We start from the raw sequence: 15228 nt of genomic DNA, 5'->3' as shown, positions 1-15228 counted from the left end.
AGGAGTGACAGTGTTTGCAGGAGAAGCAGCTCCTAACTCCCTATTGGACTTGGTTATATTCTTGTAGTCACTGAGACAGTTCACGCGGGACCAGTGAAAGGCAGAGCTCAGACCCAGATGCATTTTAACTGTATCCAGCCCAGCCTCCTCTCTCCCGCCAGCCCCGAATCCTTTGCTATAACGGACTTAACTAATCATCTCAAGCCTCCGCTGCCTCTCACATGCCCCAGTGACCGAGGGCTGTTCTTCCTTTTCAGCGCTCAGCAAGTCCGCCTGGGAAGCGCTGAGGGACCACAGGCGTGGATAGCTGGCCTGGATGACTCCGGGTTCCTTCTGGTCCACCAGGAAGACGGTGATGTGGTCACGGTGCATCCCGACGGCAACTCCTTCGACATGCTGAGAAACCTCATCGTCCCCAAACAGCAGTAGTCCCGGCTGGGGACTGACGGACAGACTGAAGGGCAGAACTGAGGCGGGAGGCTTCCCCTTGGATTTCTGTCGCCTTTCCTAGCCCGTGGAGCCGGAAAAACTAAATCAGAGTTGTTGATGATTTTTTTTCCTCCAATTAACCTGTTCATTCTTAAATTTTGTTCAGGGTAGAGGGTCGATCACTGAAAAGATTTAGTTCAGGTAAAGACCTGCCATAGATATGAGATTTGTTCTCCCCTCTTGAAATTGGATGTGTGTTAATTGGCAAAAAAAAAAAAAGTTTTTACATGGAAACAGCAATGGAATAATTCACGTTTTCCCAGTAGAGGAGATCTTTGTGCGTGCTCAGTCACGTCTGACTCTTTGCAACCCCACGGACTGTAGCTCACCAGGCTCCTCTGTCCGTGGGATTCTCCAGGCAAGGATACTGGAGTGGGTTGCCATGCCCTCCTCCAGGGGATCTTCCCGGCCCAGGTATTGCCTCTCTTGCATATCCTGCAATGGCAGGTGGATTATTTGCCACTAGCCACCTGGGAAGCCCAGTGAAGATCTTTATCCGTAGACTATTAAAAAAATTTTTTTAAAAGCTTTCAGGCCCTGGTCATTGGTGAGTTAGGAGTATGGTAACACTGTTTACAAGAATCCAGGGAGATGTTTTCCTATAGGAACATACACTGGTCCTTAGTCATCATTTTTTGTTTGTTTAGTGAAGAAAAGAGAAGGTAGGTTTCTAAGCCTTATTCTCAGCCTGGTGGTTTGTGGTCCAATAGCAGTGTCTACATGGCTGCAGAGGCACCCTCGCAGCTCTGGCTGTAATGACCTCGTAGAAGGAATCAGTTCATTACTTTGACATTAATTAATGAGCTTTCCTAAGTTTAAATTGATGGACTATTCTGCCGTGATGGGATCAAGTTCAAGATCCTTAAAGCATTGATTAGGTAATTGCTTGGATGTGAGGGTGGGTGATTTGGCTCCAACAGCTGGAGATGAAGTCTCCCTCTCATACCACACGCAAAGGAGGATTTGGAGCTTTAAGCCAGCTGTGGGCTTGCTTTGAAATATAGAGCATTCCTGCAGGACTATGTATAGACGTACACAGTATAGACGTACGTGGCATTTTATTGCTAAGTCACAGTTTTTTGCCCCCTTTTCACATTGCCAAAAAAAGTTATTGCTATTGCATACCGTCAGTTAAGAGCGCGCGCGCGCACGTGTGTGTGTGTGTGTGTGTGTGTGTGTGTGTGAAGTCTTAAAAGAAGATGTTCAAAATCTGATGCCCTATGAATCTCTATGAAAGAACAAAAGAAAGGAAGCCTTTTGATATGCATTTGCTCTTTCCAGATGTATTCCATGCTTTTTCCATGTAACTCTTATCTCCACTGAACTTGAGACTCATAACACATTGCTTTTCAGCCCGAAGAGGCCACTTTTTGTCCGCTTTTCTCTCTTCCTGCCAATCCCAACTGAAATTAGTGAAAAGAAAAGTTGATGAGGCTCTCAGCTCTGAACAGAACTCCCTTATTGTGCCCTAGCACTGTCTTTCTCCAGCTTTAACCGGTCAGGCTAACTCCAGAAAGTTGCGGTTTTCGGTATAAAAATCTGTCTACCTTTAGCCAGGCACAGGCAACCCCGTAGATGGAAAAAAATAACATGTTTAGTCAAGTACACTAACCCAATATGTATGTTTTGGAAATGTAACTTGAAAAGATTTCAGAAGTCATATTTTACAAATAAGGCTTCAACTAGAATTATTTTTCTTAACAAAACAAAACACTCTTTCCTAAATGCCCAAGTCTAAATAAAAGTTTGAAGTCCACAGCACCCCAAATTTACCAAATGGACTCACCCTGGAGAGGGCATCTGCAAAATATCATTAAGAAGAAAGTTCTCAGGCTAATGTTGCAAGTTTGACTTCTCAAACTCTGTAATATAAGGCAAGCCATCTCTCAGAGCTGCCATCGTTAACTTTTTGCATTTCTTTGGGGGGTTATTTAATGAAAAACATGCTATGATTTGTTTTAAGCTGAAGTCCTACTCTAGACAGTCTGCTTTAGGGAAAAAATAATGTTATCATTTAATTTCCTTTTGGTAAATTAAAACTAATGAAGTGTGGCCATGTCACAGCAGATGGAGATGCTCTGGGCGTATCGCTTTGCTCCTGCGCTTTCAAGACTGTTCTTATTTCTTACTTGTGCCGACACCCAGTTGTCTTGAGGGAGGCAAAATAGACTTGGAGCAGATGCTGCGTTTTGCATAAACCTGACTTTGCCTCAGATGAACCAAAGACTTTTGAAATTCTGCTTCCTATAGAACAGCTGAATAAAGGCATTTTGCTTACAGCTGTTAGCATTAGGAAAACTTGCTATACTGCACTTGTTAATTTGGGTGCAGTTTATGCACCCAGCGATCTAGGATCTCAAGGAGCTTTAAAGTCTTAACGAGAACTTCGAGTTTTCCTCTTAATCTTTAAAACATAGCACCTAAACTCAGGATTGGCATGTGCTTTGGGATATTTGAATTGTGCCCTAGCGTAGAGGCTGCGCATTGAGCATCTACCGAGTTACCTGAAAGGCAGGAAGGACGGCAACCCCTCGGGGCTGGTAGCAAATTTCAGAGGAATTCTAAAATAGGACCCAGCCATAGCTGGGCTTTCTGTGCCCCTCCCCTGCCCCCGCAACACTCCTTGGCACTGGTCATCCTGGCAGCATGTACAGAGCTGGGGCACAGTCGGAAGGATCTGTGTCCCCCAGGGGCTCTCTGCTACAGCATAGCAGACTGCCCGGTGTGGGAGCAAGTGGTCCAAGGAGGGGTGGGTCCACACGACCAGGCCTGGGGTACCATGCACCTCCAACCCTGCCCCCACCCCCACCACCTACACACACGGGGAGGACTACGTGGGCACCCCTCACCCTCGAGTCTGGGAACCAGGAGAGAAGCCAGCCTCAGCCAGCCGTTTCAGAATCCATAAAGGAGACGTTTTAGGCTTACGTTCTGTAGGTCTGTTTGGTCTTAATGGGCAAAGAATTGAGAAATCGGTATTCCTAACTACTATGCATATTTGAAATAAAGCGTTAAACCTCTGCATTTTTAGTTTTTCAAAGACTCATCTCTGAAACATAATCACTTTAAACCGATGCCTATAAAAAGCAAGTCTACCAAAATAAACTTTGAGACCTTCTCTGTAGTTTGGGCTTATTTTTTATTTTTACCATGTTTCATTCGTCAAAATAAGCAATTCCTTTCAGTTACAATATTTTTTTTTATTCACATTTAAACATTTTAAAAAATAAATAGTTTTACATCAGAAGGAATAGGTATATGTAAGTATTAAGAAGCTGGTTGCTTTTTTAAAAATGTAGTTGTGAAAAATGTGTTATGTATCATACAAAAGACAAGTCATATTACTCCAAAGAATGAAAGTCAGCAAATCCCAAAAGTTCAAAAAAATTTAATTAAAGTGAGAAATACATTTAATAATGTAAATTTTTTAGTTTAAAAATTTTAACAAGTTTAATATAAGAACATGTTCTGTTCTTGTCCAATTGTTCTTCCTATTTTGTGAGAACTACTTGACTTTTGTTTCCACAGTTCTTCCCCAAGATTTCAATCTTATTTATCATACTTAAGTTTAGGAATAGCTTGAATAATGCATCTTTGATAACTCAAGGGCTACAATTCACTAAAATTTCCACAGTAATTTTATGGAATTTATTTGAAATTTTTCTTTTATCTGTAGCAGCCCCCACAGTCTACCTAACCATCTTGAAAGTGTTAGTTGCTCAGTCATGTCCAACTCTTTGTGACCCCATGAACTGTAGCCCGCCAGGCTCCTCTGCCCATGGAATTCTCCAGGCAAGAATACTGGAGTGGGTAGCCATTCCTTTCTCCAGGGAATCAAACCCAGGTCTCCTGTATTATAAGAAGGTTCTTTACTGTCTGAGCCATCATAAACTACAGTATACTTTATACAGGATTCATTGATGGAGTAAACCTCTCCCATCCTTAGGATCCAAGGGAGGAAGACATGGCCATTGGACTTAATATGATCAAAGGGGTGGGGGTGAGGGAGCAGAAAATACAGGCTTTTACAGATTTCCTCAGAGCAGCACTTCACACCCTGTTCACTTCTCTACAAAGGTATGAATGGAATGGCTTTTCTAGAAAGGGCTTCCAAGAACATAAAGGAATTCCGTTCCCTTGGAGGCCCAGTGGAAGGAGGGCCAAACCAGTCTTGAACTGGGCTTATTCTTGAAATCCATTTCATCTGGCATTTTTATGTCAACATGTTAGGAACCACTGCATTTTTCTTCTTCTGTGAAAGGCATGCGTATCTATTAACATGCTTTCTCTTCCAGAGCCTCACGAAGTTGAGAAACAACATCCCCAAGCTTAAATGTGCAGACTAAAAGATGGAGGTAACAATGTCAGGTTGCCGTAGTAACTGCCCTGCTAACTCTGCACAGAGCTGCTGTCCGCCTGGAAGCCAGCTTGCATGGGATCCTCCTTCATGTTCTAGGTTATGAAAACTGCATTGTTTAGGCAAGGAAGTTTTTCCTAGTACACATTTTATTTTTCAAGTACACATACCCTCATCATTAAGCCTATTTATGTTAAGGTTTATAAATCTGTAACAGTTTTCTTTGCGAACAGTAACATCTGGTCTTAAATTGCTCCGGAAGTCCTCACAGTTGTATTTATTTTATACAGCCCCCAATGATTAATAACAAGATAAGACACAAATGTATTTTATGGTACTTTATTGAAAAATGTCAAGTGAATCTCCTGCTCATCAAACCTGCACCTTCCAGGAATCATGGGTTTAATTATGGGTCTTGACAGCATAAAAACATTACCCCAGGCTTATTTTCTGTGTATCTACACTCAGAGCAAGCTGCTCATGAGTTGTGGCTAAGCGTGTAGAGGTGTACGCACTGGATTCTTCTGACCTCGCCTCTTCACTGCAAAACACATGTTCCTAAATTTGCAAACTGGACCCTAAGGCAACTGACCCATCCCGGGGAAGCAGGCAGGGCCTCAGAGTGGCACTGGCTGGGCGGCAGGTCCTTTCACATTTTGAGAACAGTACATGTAGGTGCACGCGGATTCAAGGAACAGTGAGCTGGAGACATTGGTGAACAAATTTTCCACGCTGAAAGGTGGACATAGTTTCCTAAAAGTAAACCATCTTTGAAAAAGCAGCAAAATGAGGGAGCGTTTATAGTGAGTAGCAGATTGAAAAAGTGTGGTTCAATGCATTGATCCACTTTGGAGCCATGAAAGGATTTTTAAACAGGGAAATCTTGAAGCAAAAGTATAAAAATAAAAATTAATGGGAGTTTATTTTAAAAACACTGCTGGTGCTTTATAAAAAGATTCCTGTTCACCTGTTACACACATGACATGTTCATATGGAGTTTTCTTACTCTGTAGAAAATGCAGAAAATGCTGAAGACGTGTACATTATTTTCGTTACATCCCTTTAGCATGTTTTCTTCCGCGAGGCGCAGTCCACTGACAAGTTTCCATATTGCACATGCAATTTATCTAACTTTATTAGCACTACTTGTAGCAAACACGAGCCTAGGGAATTACAGGTCTGTGTGGGCCAGAGGGACTTTGCTTGTCATCAGACTTGACAGGGGTAGCCAATCCACTGGGCACGGAAATCATCCACCTGTCACTCTCATAAAGTATTTGGCTATATATATATATATTTGCATTTAATGCCTATTCAATATATTCTGAAGGTGCTATTCTCAAGAGTTCACGAGGTTGGGAGGGAATAAAAACTTTGTGAATGCACTTGAGACGTACATCCACATTCACCCCCTTGGTCTCGGCTTGTCGATGTTTATATTCAAGGGTTAAATTAAAACAAAAACGTTTCATGAGACTCATGAATGACTTGAAAACTGCGGAGTTGTCCTGCATTCAGGGAACTTAAATCATCACATTCTGCCGTTGACTTAAAAACCTAAAGGGCAATGAACACAGGAGGCTTCCCGGGCTGGCCCATCTATCTGACCATCTTCGGGTGGGGTGACCTTCGCAAAATGGAGGGTGTCTGGAGATATTACAACTGCTACCCGCCCCCCACCCCTGCTAAGTCACTTCAGTCGTGTCCGACTCTGTGCGACCCCATAGACGGCAGCCCACCAGGCTCCGCCGTCCCTGGGATTCTCCAAGCAAGAACACTGGAGTGGGTTGCCATTTCCTTCTCCAATGCATGAAAGTGAAAAGGGAAAGTGAAGTCTCTCAGTCGTGTCCGACTCCTAGCGACCCCATGGACTGCAGCCTACCAGGCTCCTCCGTCCATGGGATTTTCCAGGAAAGAGCACTGGAGTGCGGTGCCATTGCCTTCTCCACGCCCCCCACCCCGCCCCCCGCCAAAAGCGGGTCTGCTACTGAGCATCGGGGGCGCGCAGGCCTGATTTCAAGGCGAGAAAACCAAGTCCCCCCCAAGGACGGAGTAGTTGGGGCCACCCTTGGGCGGTCGCCTTTTCAGAAAACCCAGCTCTTGGAGAACAAAACGTCGGGCGGTCAGGGTGTCCCAGACGTCGCCGCTTCTGTCCTCTACGTGGGCGTTTATGGCATCTACGGTTTAAAAAAAAAAATCTAGAAGTCGGCGGCGGAGTTCTAGTAAAATAGTCGTCTCTGTATAAATTAATTTAAACCGTGCATACACAGCTCGGCCCCGTGGACTCGGTGAGGCAGGGAGCCCAGGAGGCCGGCCTATGGCTTCTCCGCGCGGGCGGCCGGGAGGGTCACCTGCCGTTGGTGATGATGACCGAGGCGCCCAGGTAGTGTGGCCGCGGCGCGCCCGGCGGCGGGGCGGCGGCGGGGCCGGCGGGGCCGGGGGCCCGGGCTCGCAGCGCGCCGCCCGCCGCCTCGGGGGCGCCGGGGCCGCCGGCCAGGCCGGGGGCGCCGGGCGCCGCGCCCCCCAGCGGCCCGCGCCGCGCCAGCACGCGGTGGTAGTTGAGCAGCACCAGCGGCAGCTGCGCGGGCGCGCCCGGGGGCGCGGGGGCCGGCGGCGCGCAGCACTCGGGGGGCGCGCGGCCCAGCGCCAGCCGCGCCCCGTCCCGGGCGGCCTGCCGGGCGGCCTTGGCCGGGCCCGGCGCCGGCTCCTCGCGGTAGTGGCCGCAGCTCGGGAAGCTCGGCGGCGGCGGCGGCGGCGCGGTGTCCTCGCCGAACCTGCGCGCGGCGGCGGGCGCTGCGGGGACAGGCGACACGTTAGACGCCCGCGCGGGGGAGGAGGGGGCCCGCCCCAAGCGACACCCCCCCGGGGGGCCTGGGGCCGCCACCCGCCCGGAGCCGCCCGCACTCCGCCAAGTCCAATCGCAAGATCCAAGTGGCCCGTTCTAGGAGCCGAAGGAAGCAGTGAAGAGAAACAGGTGGACTTAATGTTAGCAAGAGCCTTGATTTAATGCTACAGAGCCGAAGATTAGTTCAGTGTGTGAGCAGTATAAAAAGCAGATAAGGCGGTCTTCCTTTCTGCCTTCCAAACGCGGGGGAGACGCTAGGACCCCCTCTCACCGCACTGGCCACCCGGGGCTGGTGGCCACCATGCTGGACAGCATTGGTCTACAGGCTTCTTTCCCCCGGCCCTACTCTTAGGTGGCCCCAGTCGGCCACGATTTTTTTTGTTTGTGTGTTTTGCGTTTCCCTCAGTGGGGAGGGTGGAGTGGTAATCACCCTGCTCCCTTTAGTACTGTCCTAATTAATGTCATAACCAGCATCACCAATTAGACGGTCTAGAATCAGTTAGCTCCCCTTCCCACTTTTAAACCTTCAGACATCCTGTCTTCCTTTAATATCAAAAAGACTAGGAAATCGATTACAAATTGCCCCCAATTAGCACCTCTGGTCCAGTTTTTACCAAGTATCTGGCAAATGAAGTGGTTATTAACCTCTTTCACTTCCAAAATAGCAATGAAAAAAAAAAATCAAATACTGTTTTATCTCATTGGTCAACACCCCCACACAAAGAAAAGTAATTCTTTCAAGTCCCGTCTCCAGTGGGTAATAACCAGTTAGGACAATCCCTTTGCTTTTTCTTTCCCCGGGCTGTGCCAAGGAAATCCCTGCTGTGGTTATTTGGGGGACCCAGTGCACTGATGGTTATTAGGAATGCAAATCTCAGGCCTGCCCTGCCCTGGTTGCTGGCATATTGTTTTCTGAACTGGTTACTTTTAAAAAACACGTCCTGGTAATCTCCGAGAATGTCACTAGCCCTCTTCTTCTGTATCTCAAAGGCTTGTGAAGACGGGCACAGCACAGGGCAAGAAGTTTGCTCAGCAGCCGTGGGAGCAGCAGAGCCCGACCTGCCTCCAAAGAGCGAAGGAGAGGAGGGGACACCAGGCAGGTCACTCTTCTGGGGGCTTGTAACGTCCCCCCAGCCTTCAGTGGTCCTGCGGGACTCTTGCACAAACCTGCTCTACAGTCTCTACAGTCTCAGGTCTGAGTGGCAGCTAACCCTCCACCCCCTCCTCCTACCCTCTGCCTGGGGTTGCCCTGGGAAGGAAGCAGGGGCCTCTCTGGGCCTGGAGGCAGCTGGTGAAACCTCCACAGAGGACCTCTGCTTGGCTGCTCGCTGGATGGCCAATCCTGTCTGCCTGCCAAGCCCTGTGGTAGGTATGATCCTCATGGCTCTTGCTCCCATCTTACAGATGAAGAAACTGAGTCCTGGAGGACCTGTGCTATTTGCCTTAGGGTGGGCATCGGCATTTCTGTCCCTGAGCCCGTGATTTTCCACCACTGCTTCCCACGCTTTGAAAACTGGCATGAGAAGAAAACCAATAGTGTCTCATGTTCATGTTGGGGTGGAGTAGAAAGTAATCATAAAATAAATACACTTGGGGGTTCTCGGGATACATGTGCTGTGCTAAACTGCTCAGTCATGTCCGACCCTCTGTGGCCCCATGGACCATAGCCCGCCCGGCTCCTCTGTCCATGGGATTTCCCCAGAGCAAGAATACTGGAGTGGGTTGCCATTTCCTTCTCCAGGGGAATCTTCCCAGCCCAGGGATCGAACCTGCATCTTTTGTGTCTCCTGCACTGGCAGGTAGATTTTTTTTTTTTTTAACCACTAGCACCACCTGGGAAACCATATAGGAAAATCACGTTGCCTCCCTTTTAGGGAGCAAAGGGGGTCCGGGACTTTTAGGGAGGGTGGCCCAACACCCCATCTCCACCGTCCCTGGTGCCCACGAGGCGCATGGGCATGGTCGCAGCCTCGGGAAGCGCTCGCAGTGAGGGCGGGAAGGCACGGCCACTCCCGCTCAGAGGCAGAAGGAAAGGCGTGTTTGCCCAGAGCCTGGGCATCCTTTCTCCGTCTGCCACCCACCGCCACTTCCGTCCACTGTCCTGCCCGCACCCCTCGTGTAAACAGGACCCACCTTCGTAGTTTGGCATCAGGCTGTGCCGAGCAGGGTTCACCGGCGGCTCGGAAAAGCTCTTAGCCGGAGACGGGCTGCCGGGCACTAGGGGGCTGGCGTAGTGCCACTGGCACTCGCCGCCGGCTGGCAGGGTGCTCAGAAGAAAGCGCGCCACCTCGCACGGGGGTCCCTGGGGCTGCCCGAACTTGGCCGGCAGCACAGGCTTCTTGCTGCTGAAGACGTGAGAGTCTAGAGGGAAGGGTCCATAGTGGTAGGAGAAGGGCAGGCCGTAGGACGGGGCGTACAGAAGGTCGCCGCCTTCTGAATGGAGCTGCTGTTCTGGGGGAGCTGGGCCGTGGGCAGGGGGGCTGGCCCTCCAGCTTCCGAGCTGGCCGCACTCCAGTTTGTCCATTTGGAACGAGCCGTACTGCTGCCAAGCAAAGAAGACAGATGAAGGGCCTGCCGGGGCAGGCGGCTGGCGGCAAGCTGCCTGCCCACCCCATGGTGCCTGCCGGTGTCCCAGGGCCACTGGCGCGGTCCCACATGGGACAGGCGGCCGGCCGACAGCCCTCCGGGGAACCCCCTACTACCCCCACCCCGCGTGGAAAGAGATCGCCTCACCCCCAAGTGACAACACAAGCCACTTGCACCTTCGGAGAGCTTGCAAAAGCCTTTTTTAAAAAAAGAGATGGAAGTGTTTCCATTCCAGACAAAAACGCTCTGGAAACATGGGGCCCCAGAGTCCTGAGCCCCGACTGCACGGACTCTGATCAGCCTCTCTGAGGGAGTCTTCTGTCTCCAAGATCTGACTCACTCACCTGGCCATCAGCTTGGCCTGTGTCCCCCAGGCCGACTCTCTACCCTGGGGGCAGGACGGCCAGAGGGACTTTGCCTCCCCCAGAGAAACTCCCAGGCAGAGAGACCCCTGAACGCGGCCGAGGCCTCACACTTCATTCAGGTGCCCCGAGCCCTGGCGGGTGGTGGCTGTTACCTGTGCGGGGTAAGGGTTTGCTCTCAGCTTCGTCTTCATCTTCGTGTTTTTGGGCTTAGCTAACTTCCTAGTTTCTTGTGAGGTAGGCAAGGCGGTCCTCCAGGAGTCCTGGGACTTGGACGTGGACACCTGGTCCAGGGACAGCTGCAATTCCTTGTACTCGATGTCCCTGAGGAGCCAGACGGGACAGGTCATGTCCATGGGCCGCGAGGAGGGACGCCCTCCCAGGCCCGTTCCTGGGGCGAGTTCATTTGAGAAGCTCCTTCGTGTCACTGCACTAAGCGGATGTGCTGGGCTTTGAGGGGTGGCCCCCCTCCCCTCATTGTAAAAAGCCACCTGCAGCCTCGGGTTTGGAGACCCCAGGAGATGCTGAGCGAGCCCGGTGTTCCGTGGCAGGAAGACAGGGAGCATGGAATAGCTCTCTCCCACCTAACGGGGCCCCCAGGCACGTTTCCTGGGGACACCATGCACCACGAGGCAGGATGTCAGGGCAACAAGGAAAAGGCAGAAACCGCTCGTGATCAACTGAGTGTCTGTGGCCCGGCTGCTTCCCTATTTAGCACCAGGGAGGTAAATAGGGGTCCCTTGAGGGTCCCGGAGCCTGGCTTCTAGCCTCGTCCACTTCCACATTTGGGACCCATTTCTGCCCTGAAGAGCCAGCCAGGCACTGGCACACTCATGGGAGGGGAAGTTGCCCCAAGGACCAGCCCCAGCCCATGCAAGTTGGCTCAGGAAGAATCATCACGGGACCAAAATGCTTTCTTCCCTACAGTTCTGCTAAAATCACTCTGCCTCAAAAAAACAAACAAACAAAAAAAAACCAAACACCCACCTCCCAACACTCCCCTCGCCCAAACCCCAAGCAACCTGACAATCATTCTGTGAAAGAACAGAGAGCCCCAAACCTCACTGCATCAGACAGAAAGACACGAGAGGACCCCGTGCAGGCTGTGTCTGGGGGAACATGGAGCTCAAGGTCAGAGCTGGGTACAAAGAGATATAGCACGTAACAGCATGGCGGGCAGAAGTAATATTTGGTTCCAGGTAGACTTGTGTCCTGTGGCTTCTAACGGTCTTAACTGCCACTGAACTTAACTTCTGAGGACTTAAAGGCAGTAAATATTCATTACCATTTACGACAGGCTGTATAGGCAGACATGGAAAAAGTGGGAGGAGCAAGCATGATGGCCCGAATGTTAGTGGTCCCAGAGAGTGTTATCTTTGTATTCTCGGTCTGGGATGTGCACCCCCTTTCTGTCGTGTTCAAGATAGGGTGGCATCGCCTGCTCGCCCTCTGCCGCTCACATCCCCGCACCCGGGGCCGCTGTGTCCAGGGCAGGAGCATGTTCCCACCGCTGCCCTCGATGCTGACACAAAAATCGTTCAGAACCTCCCAGACAACCAGACTGTCCAATAGAACAGAGCAGGAGACAAATGAACAGTTCCAGAAAGAGACAGGGAGGGAGAGATGGAGCGTATAGGACCGATTGGATGCAGGATGGGGTGGCGGCGGGTAGGGCGGTTGGAAGGAGAGAGCAAGGAGAGAAACAAATACGTCTGACTTACGTGAGGACATAATTGACACTCACGATGCAGTGCGGCCGGGACGAGCGGCTGTTGTGCACGACGGTGGCGTAGCTCTGCACCCACACCCAGCCGCCCAGCTTGGACAGCAGCCGGTAGTACTTGGTGGTGACCTGGCCCTTCACCAGCACTGCAAGCACAAGGGGACAGGAGTCCCGAGGGACGGTTAGCCGGACCCGCCCGTGCAGAGGCTGCCCCCCGCGGACGACCTCGAGCTCCGGTTCCAGACCTTTCTGGGGCCGAGGACACCTTTGAGAACTTGACAAAGGGTGTGAGCTTTCTCCAAAGGAGGATGCATGCGCGTGTGCGTGCACTCCCACACACACACACGCACACACGCAGGGTTTTCGCTTCCAATTTTATGGGGCCCACGGAGCCCCTCCCGTGTGAAGAGCTCTAATTTAACTGCTTTCACCGGGAGAAGCATCAGTCCCCAGACAACACTGTCACCTGGCAGAGGGATAAAACTGGTTTTGCTTTTTAGTTTCCAAAATGCCATAATTATGCTAAAATCCCTGGAACTCTTAATAGGTATAAGGAATGGGGAGTGATGTAGTTATTTAAACACAGCAGTAAGTTAAGTGCGTTCAAGAAAGGGATCTTCGCTGCTCCCCAGAACTTGTGTGTGTGCACAGGGTGTGCTCTGTCTGTTAGTCTATTGCCATTTATACTTTCCAGTATTCCTGCCTGGGAAATCCCATAGACAGGGGAGCCAGTCCACATGGCTGCAGAGAGTGGGACGCGACTGAGCAAGCACGCACGTTAACCCTAGTTCTCCCTCGGCCCATGAATTTCCCATGTTGCTCAGATAGGAGAGACCCCTACACGGCTATGAAGTTGCTGAAAATTGGGCCTGTGGACCCATCTTCTCCGCAAGGCTGCAGACTCTGGACTGCTGGAGAACCACTTGTCAAGCCTCCAGGGACTCCTACACTGCACTGGTTCTCCGCAGGGCCTTCAGGGGTGCAGGGAGGCGGGGCTGTGGGGGTCAGGGGGGAGAGGAATCAGTGAGGTTCCCGTGGCAAAGACTCAAGGGCCCAGAGATCCCTTGTAGTCCTGCTTAGATTTCAGGAGAAAAGGGAGAGAGAGGTAACTCTCTGATAACAGGGAGGAGGATAAATAAATTGTGGAGTACCAAGCAGCCATTAGAATGATGACTGAGGGAACTTCCCTGGTGGTTCAGTGGTTAATAATCTGCCTTCCAATGCAGTGGATTATGGGTTCGATCCCTGGTCGGGGAACTAAGACCCTACATGCCTTGGGGCAACTAAGCCCGTGTACCGCAATGGGAGACCCAAAGACACAGCCAAATGATGATGGGTAAGAATTTATCATGTGATAGGGAATATGTATGATATAATGTTAAATAAAGAAAAGACAAGACTCAGAACTGCATAGAGTATAATTCTAATTATGAAAAAGTATGTGCACACACTCACACACAGCTAACTGTATGATCCTGAGCAAGTTACTAACTCCCTGAGTTACCCTGGTTGTCACAGGAGAAGGCAATGGCACCCCACTCCAGTACTCTTGCCTGGAAAATCCCATGGATGGAGGAGCCTGGTGGGCTGCAGTCCATGGGGTCTCGAAGAGTCAGACACGACCGAGCAACTTCACTTTCATTTTCATGCACTGGAGAAGGAAATGGCAACCCACTCCAGTGTTCTTGCCTGGAGAATCCCAGGGATGGGGGAGCCTGGTGGGCTGCCGTCTATGGGGTCGCACAGAGTCAGACACGACTGAAGTGACTTAGCAGCAGCAGCAGCAGCAACAGAAAGACAGTCACAGTTCCTACCCCACTGGGTGCTGTGAGGGTTAGAGCATCTACATGAAGATTTAGAACCATGGCAGACGTGCGTGAAGGGCTCTGTACATACCAGCTCGCACTTATCAGACTGATACAATTACAGGCAATTTTCATTTTCTCTTCCTGATTCTCTAAATTTCCAACAAGCACGGGGTGTTAAGTTTTAAAAACAGAAGGAAAACTTATTTTTCATGTAGGCAAACAGTCTGTGTGGGAGTGGGAAGTGAAAATACAAGGTCTATGAGTATCCCCACTCCTTAGGGATGAAGCCAGGGACAAACGAGTAACCACCGTCCGGCCCAGAAGCCGAGGCTGAGCTCTGGTATAGCACAGAGGCCAACTCTTTCCCTCCCGGGCTTAATGTCTGCACCTCAGTGGGCTCAGTGGGCAGGAACAAGATCCCACGCTGAAGAGTACAGCCCAAGGTAGTAGGTAAGAAGAGAGTCTTTCCAGCGCTTCTTTCTGAGGATCGCTTTTTTATGTTTTTATTTTGGGGCTGGGCACAGGGAATCTTAGTTCCCAGATCAGGGACTGAACCTATGCCCCCTGCAGTGGAAGTGTGGAGTCTTAGCCACTGGACTTCCAGGGAAGTCCAAAGGGTTACTATTTGAAGAACAAAATACAAGGTTTCTAGTTCCAGCTCATTTTCTCATGCACTGCCTCATTTATTCCCCTACACCATGGCAGGTGGGCATCACCAGGAAACCAGGGCTAACACAGCTTGAGAGCATGGCTGAGGCCCAAGCCAGGTGCTCTGACTCTCGTTTCTCCAGGCCTGCTGAGGCAGGATGGGGCAGTGGGCCTTTCAAAGGTTCTGCAAAGCTACTTACAGGGATGGGTGTGAGCCAAAGCACAGAGGAAACTCAGTTAACAATTTGTTCATGGCCCCCCAAAGAGAGGCCACAGGGTCAAACTGAGGGCCTGTCTGTGGATTTCCTGAGGTGTCATTCCTTCTTCAACTGAAACGCTCGTTAATCTCTTTGGCTTTGAAATCTATTCCTTGCAGTATCTATAAAGCCCCTGGGACTATGACAGTATAC

The 15228-nt window shown here is 50.4% G+C and overlaps 2 protein-coding genes across 6 annotated transcripts in view; one reads left to right on the top strand and one right to left on the bottom strand.

The window, feature by feature from the left end:
• HLCS (holocarboxylase synthetase) overlaps positions 1-3613 on the top strand; it is a 214160-nt gene extending 210547 nt beyond the window's left edge. For all 5 annotated transcript variants that reach the window (XM_027548789.1, XM_027548791.1, XM_027548793.1 and 2 more), the window contains exon 11: positions 258-3613. In XM_027548789.1, coding sequence (XP_027404590.1) covers positions 258-429 — 172 coding nt within the window. In that variant the 3' untranslated portion in view covers positions 430-3613. The remainder of the gene's footprint in view (positions 1-257) is intronic.
• A 3139-nt stretch (positions 3614-6752) lies between these two features.
• The window catches only part of SIM2 (SIM bHLH transcription factor 2), a 51575-nt gene continuing 43099 nt past the window's right edge, over positions 6753-15228 (bottom strand). Inside the window, exons 8-11 of the mRNA XM_027548775.1 lie at positions 12361-12508; positions 10795-10963; positions 9825-10233; positions 6753-7639 (exon numbers count right to left, since the gene is read on the bottom strand). Coding sequence (XP_027404576.1) covers positions 7194-7639; positions 9825-10233; positions 10795-10963; positions 12361-12508 — 1172 coding nt within the window. The 3' untranslated portion in view covers positions 6753-7193. The remainder of the gene's footprint in view (positions 7640-9824; positions 10234-10794; positions 10964-12360; positions 12509-15228) is intronic.

This window comes from Bos indicus x Bos taurus, chromosome 1 (assembly GCF_003369695.1).
Source record: "Bos indicus x Bos taurus breed Angus x Brahman F1 hybrid chromosome 1, Bos_hybrid_MaternalHap_v2.0, whole genome shotgun sequence".
Classification (NCBI taxonomy): Eukaryota; Metazoa; Chordata; class Mammalia; order Artiodactyla; family Bovidae; genus Bos; species Bos indicus x Bos taurus.
The sequence above is the reverse complement of the archived record's forward strand: the minus strand, read 5'-3'. Positions and strand labels throughout refer to the sequence as shown.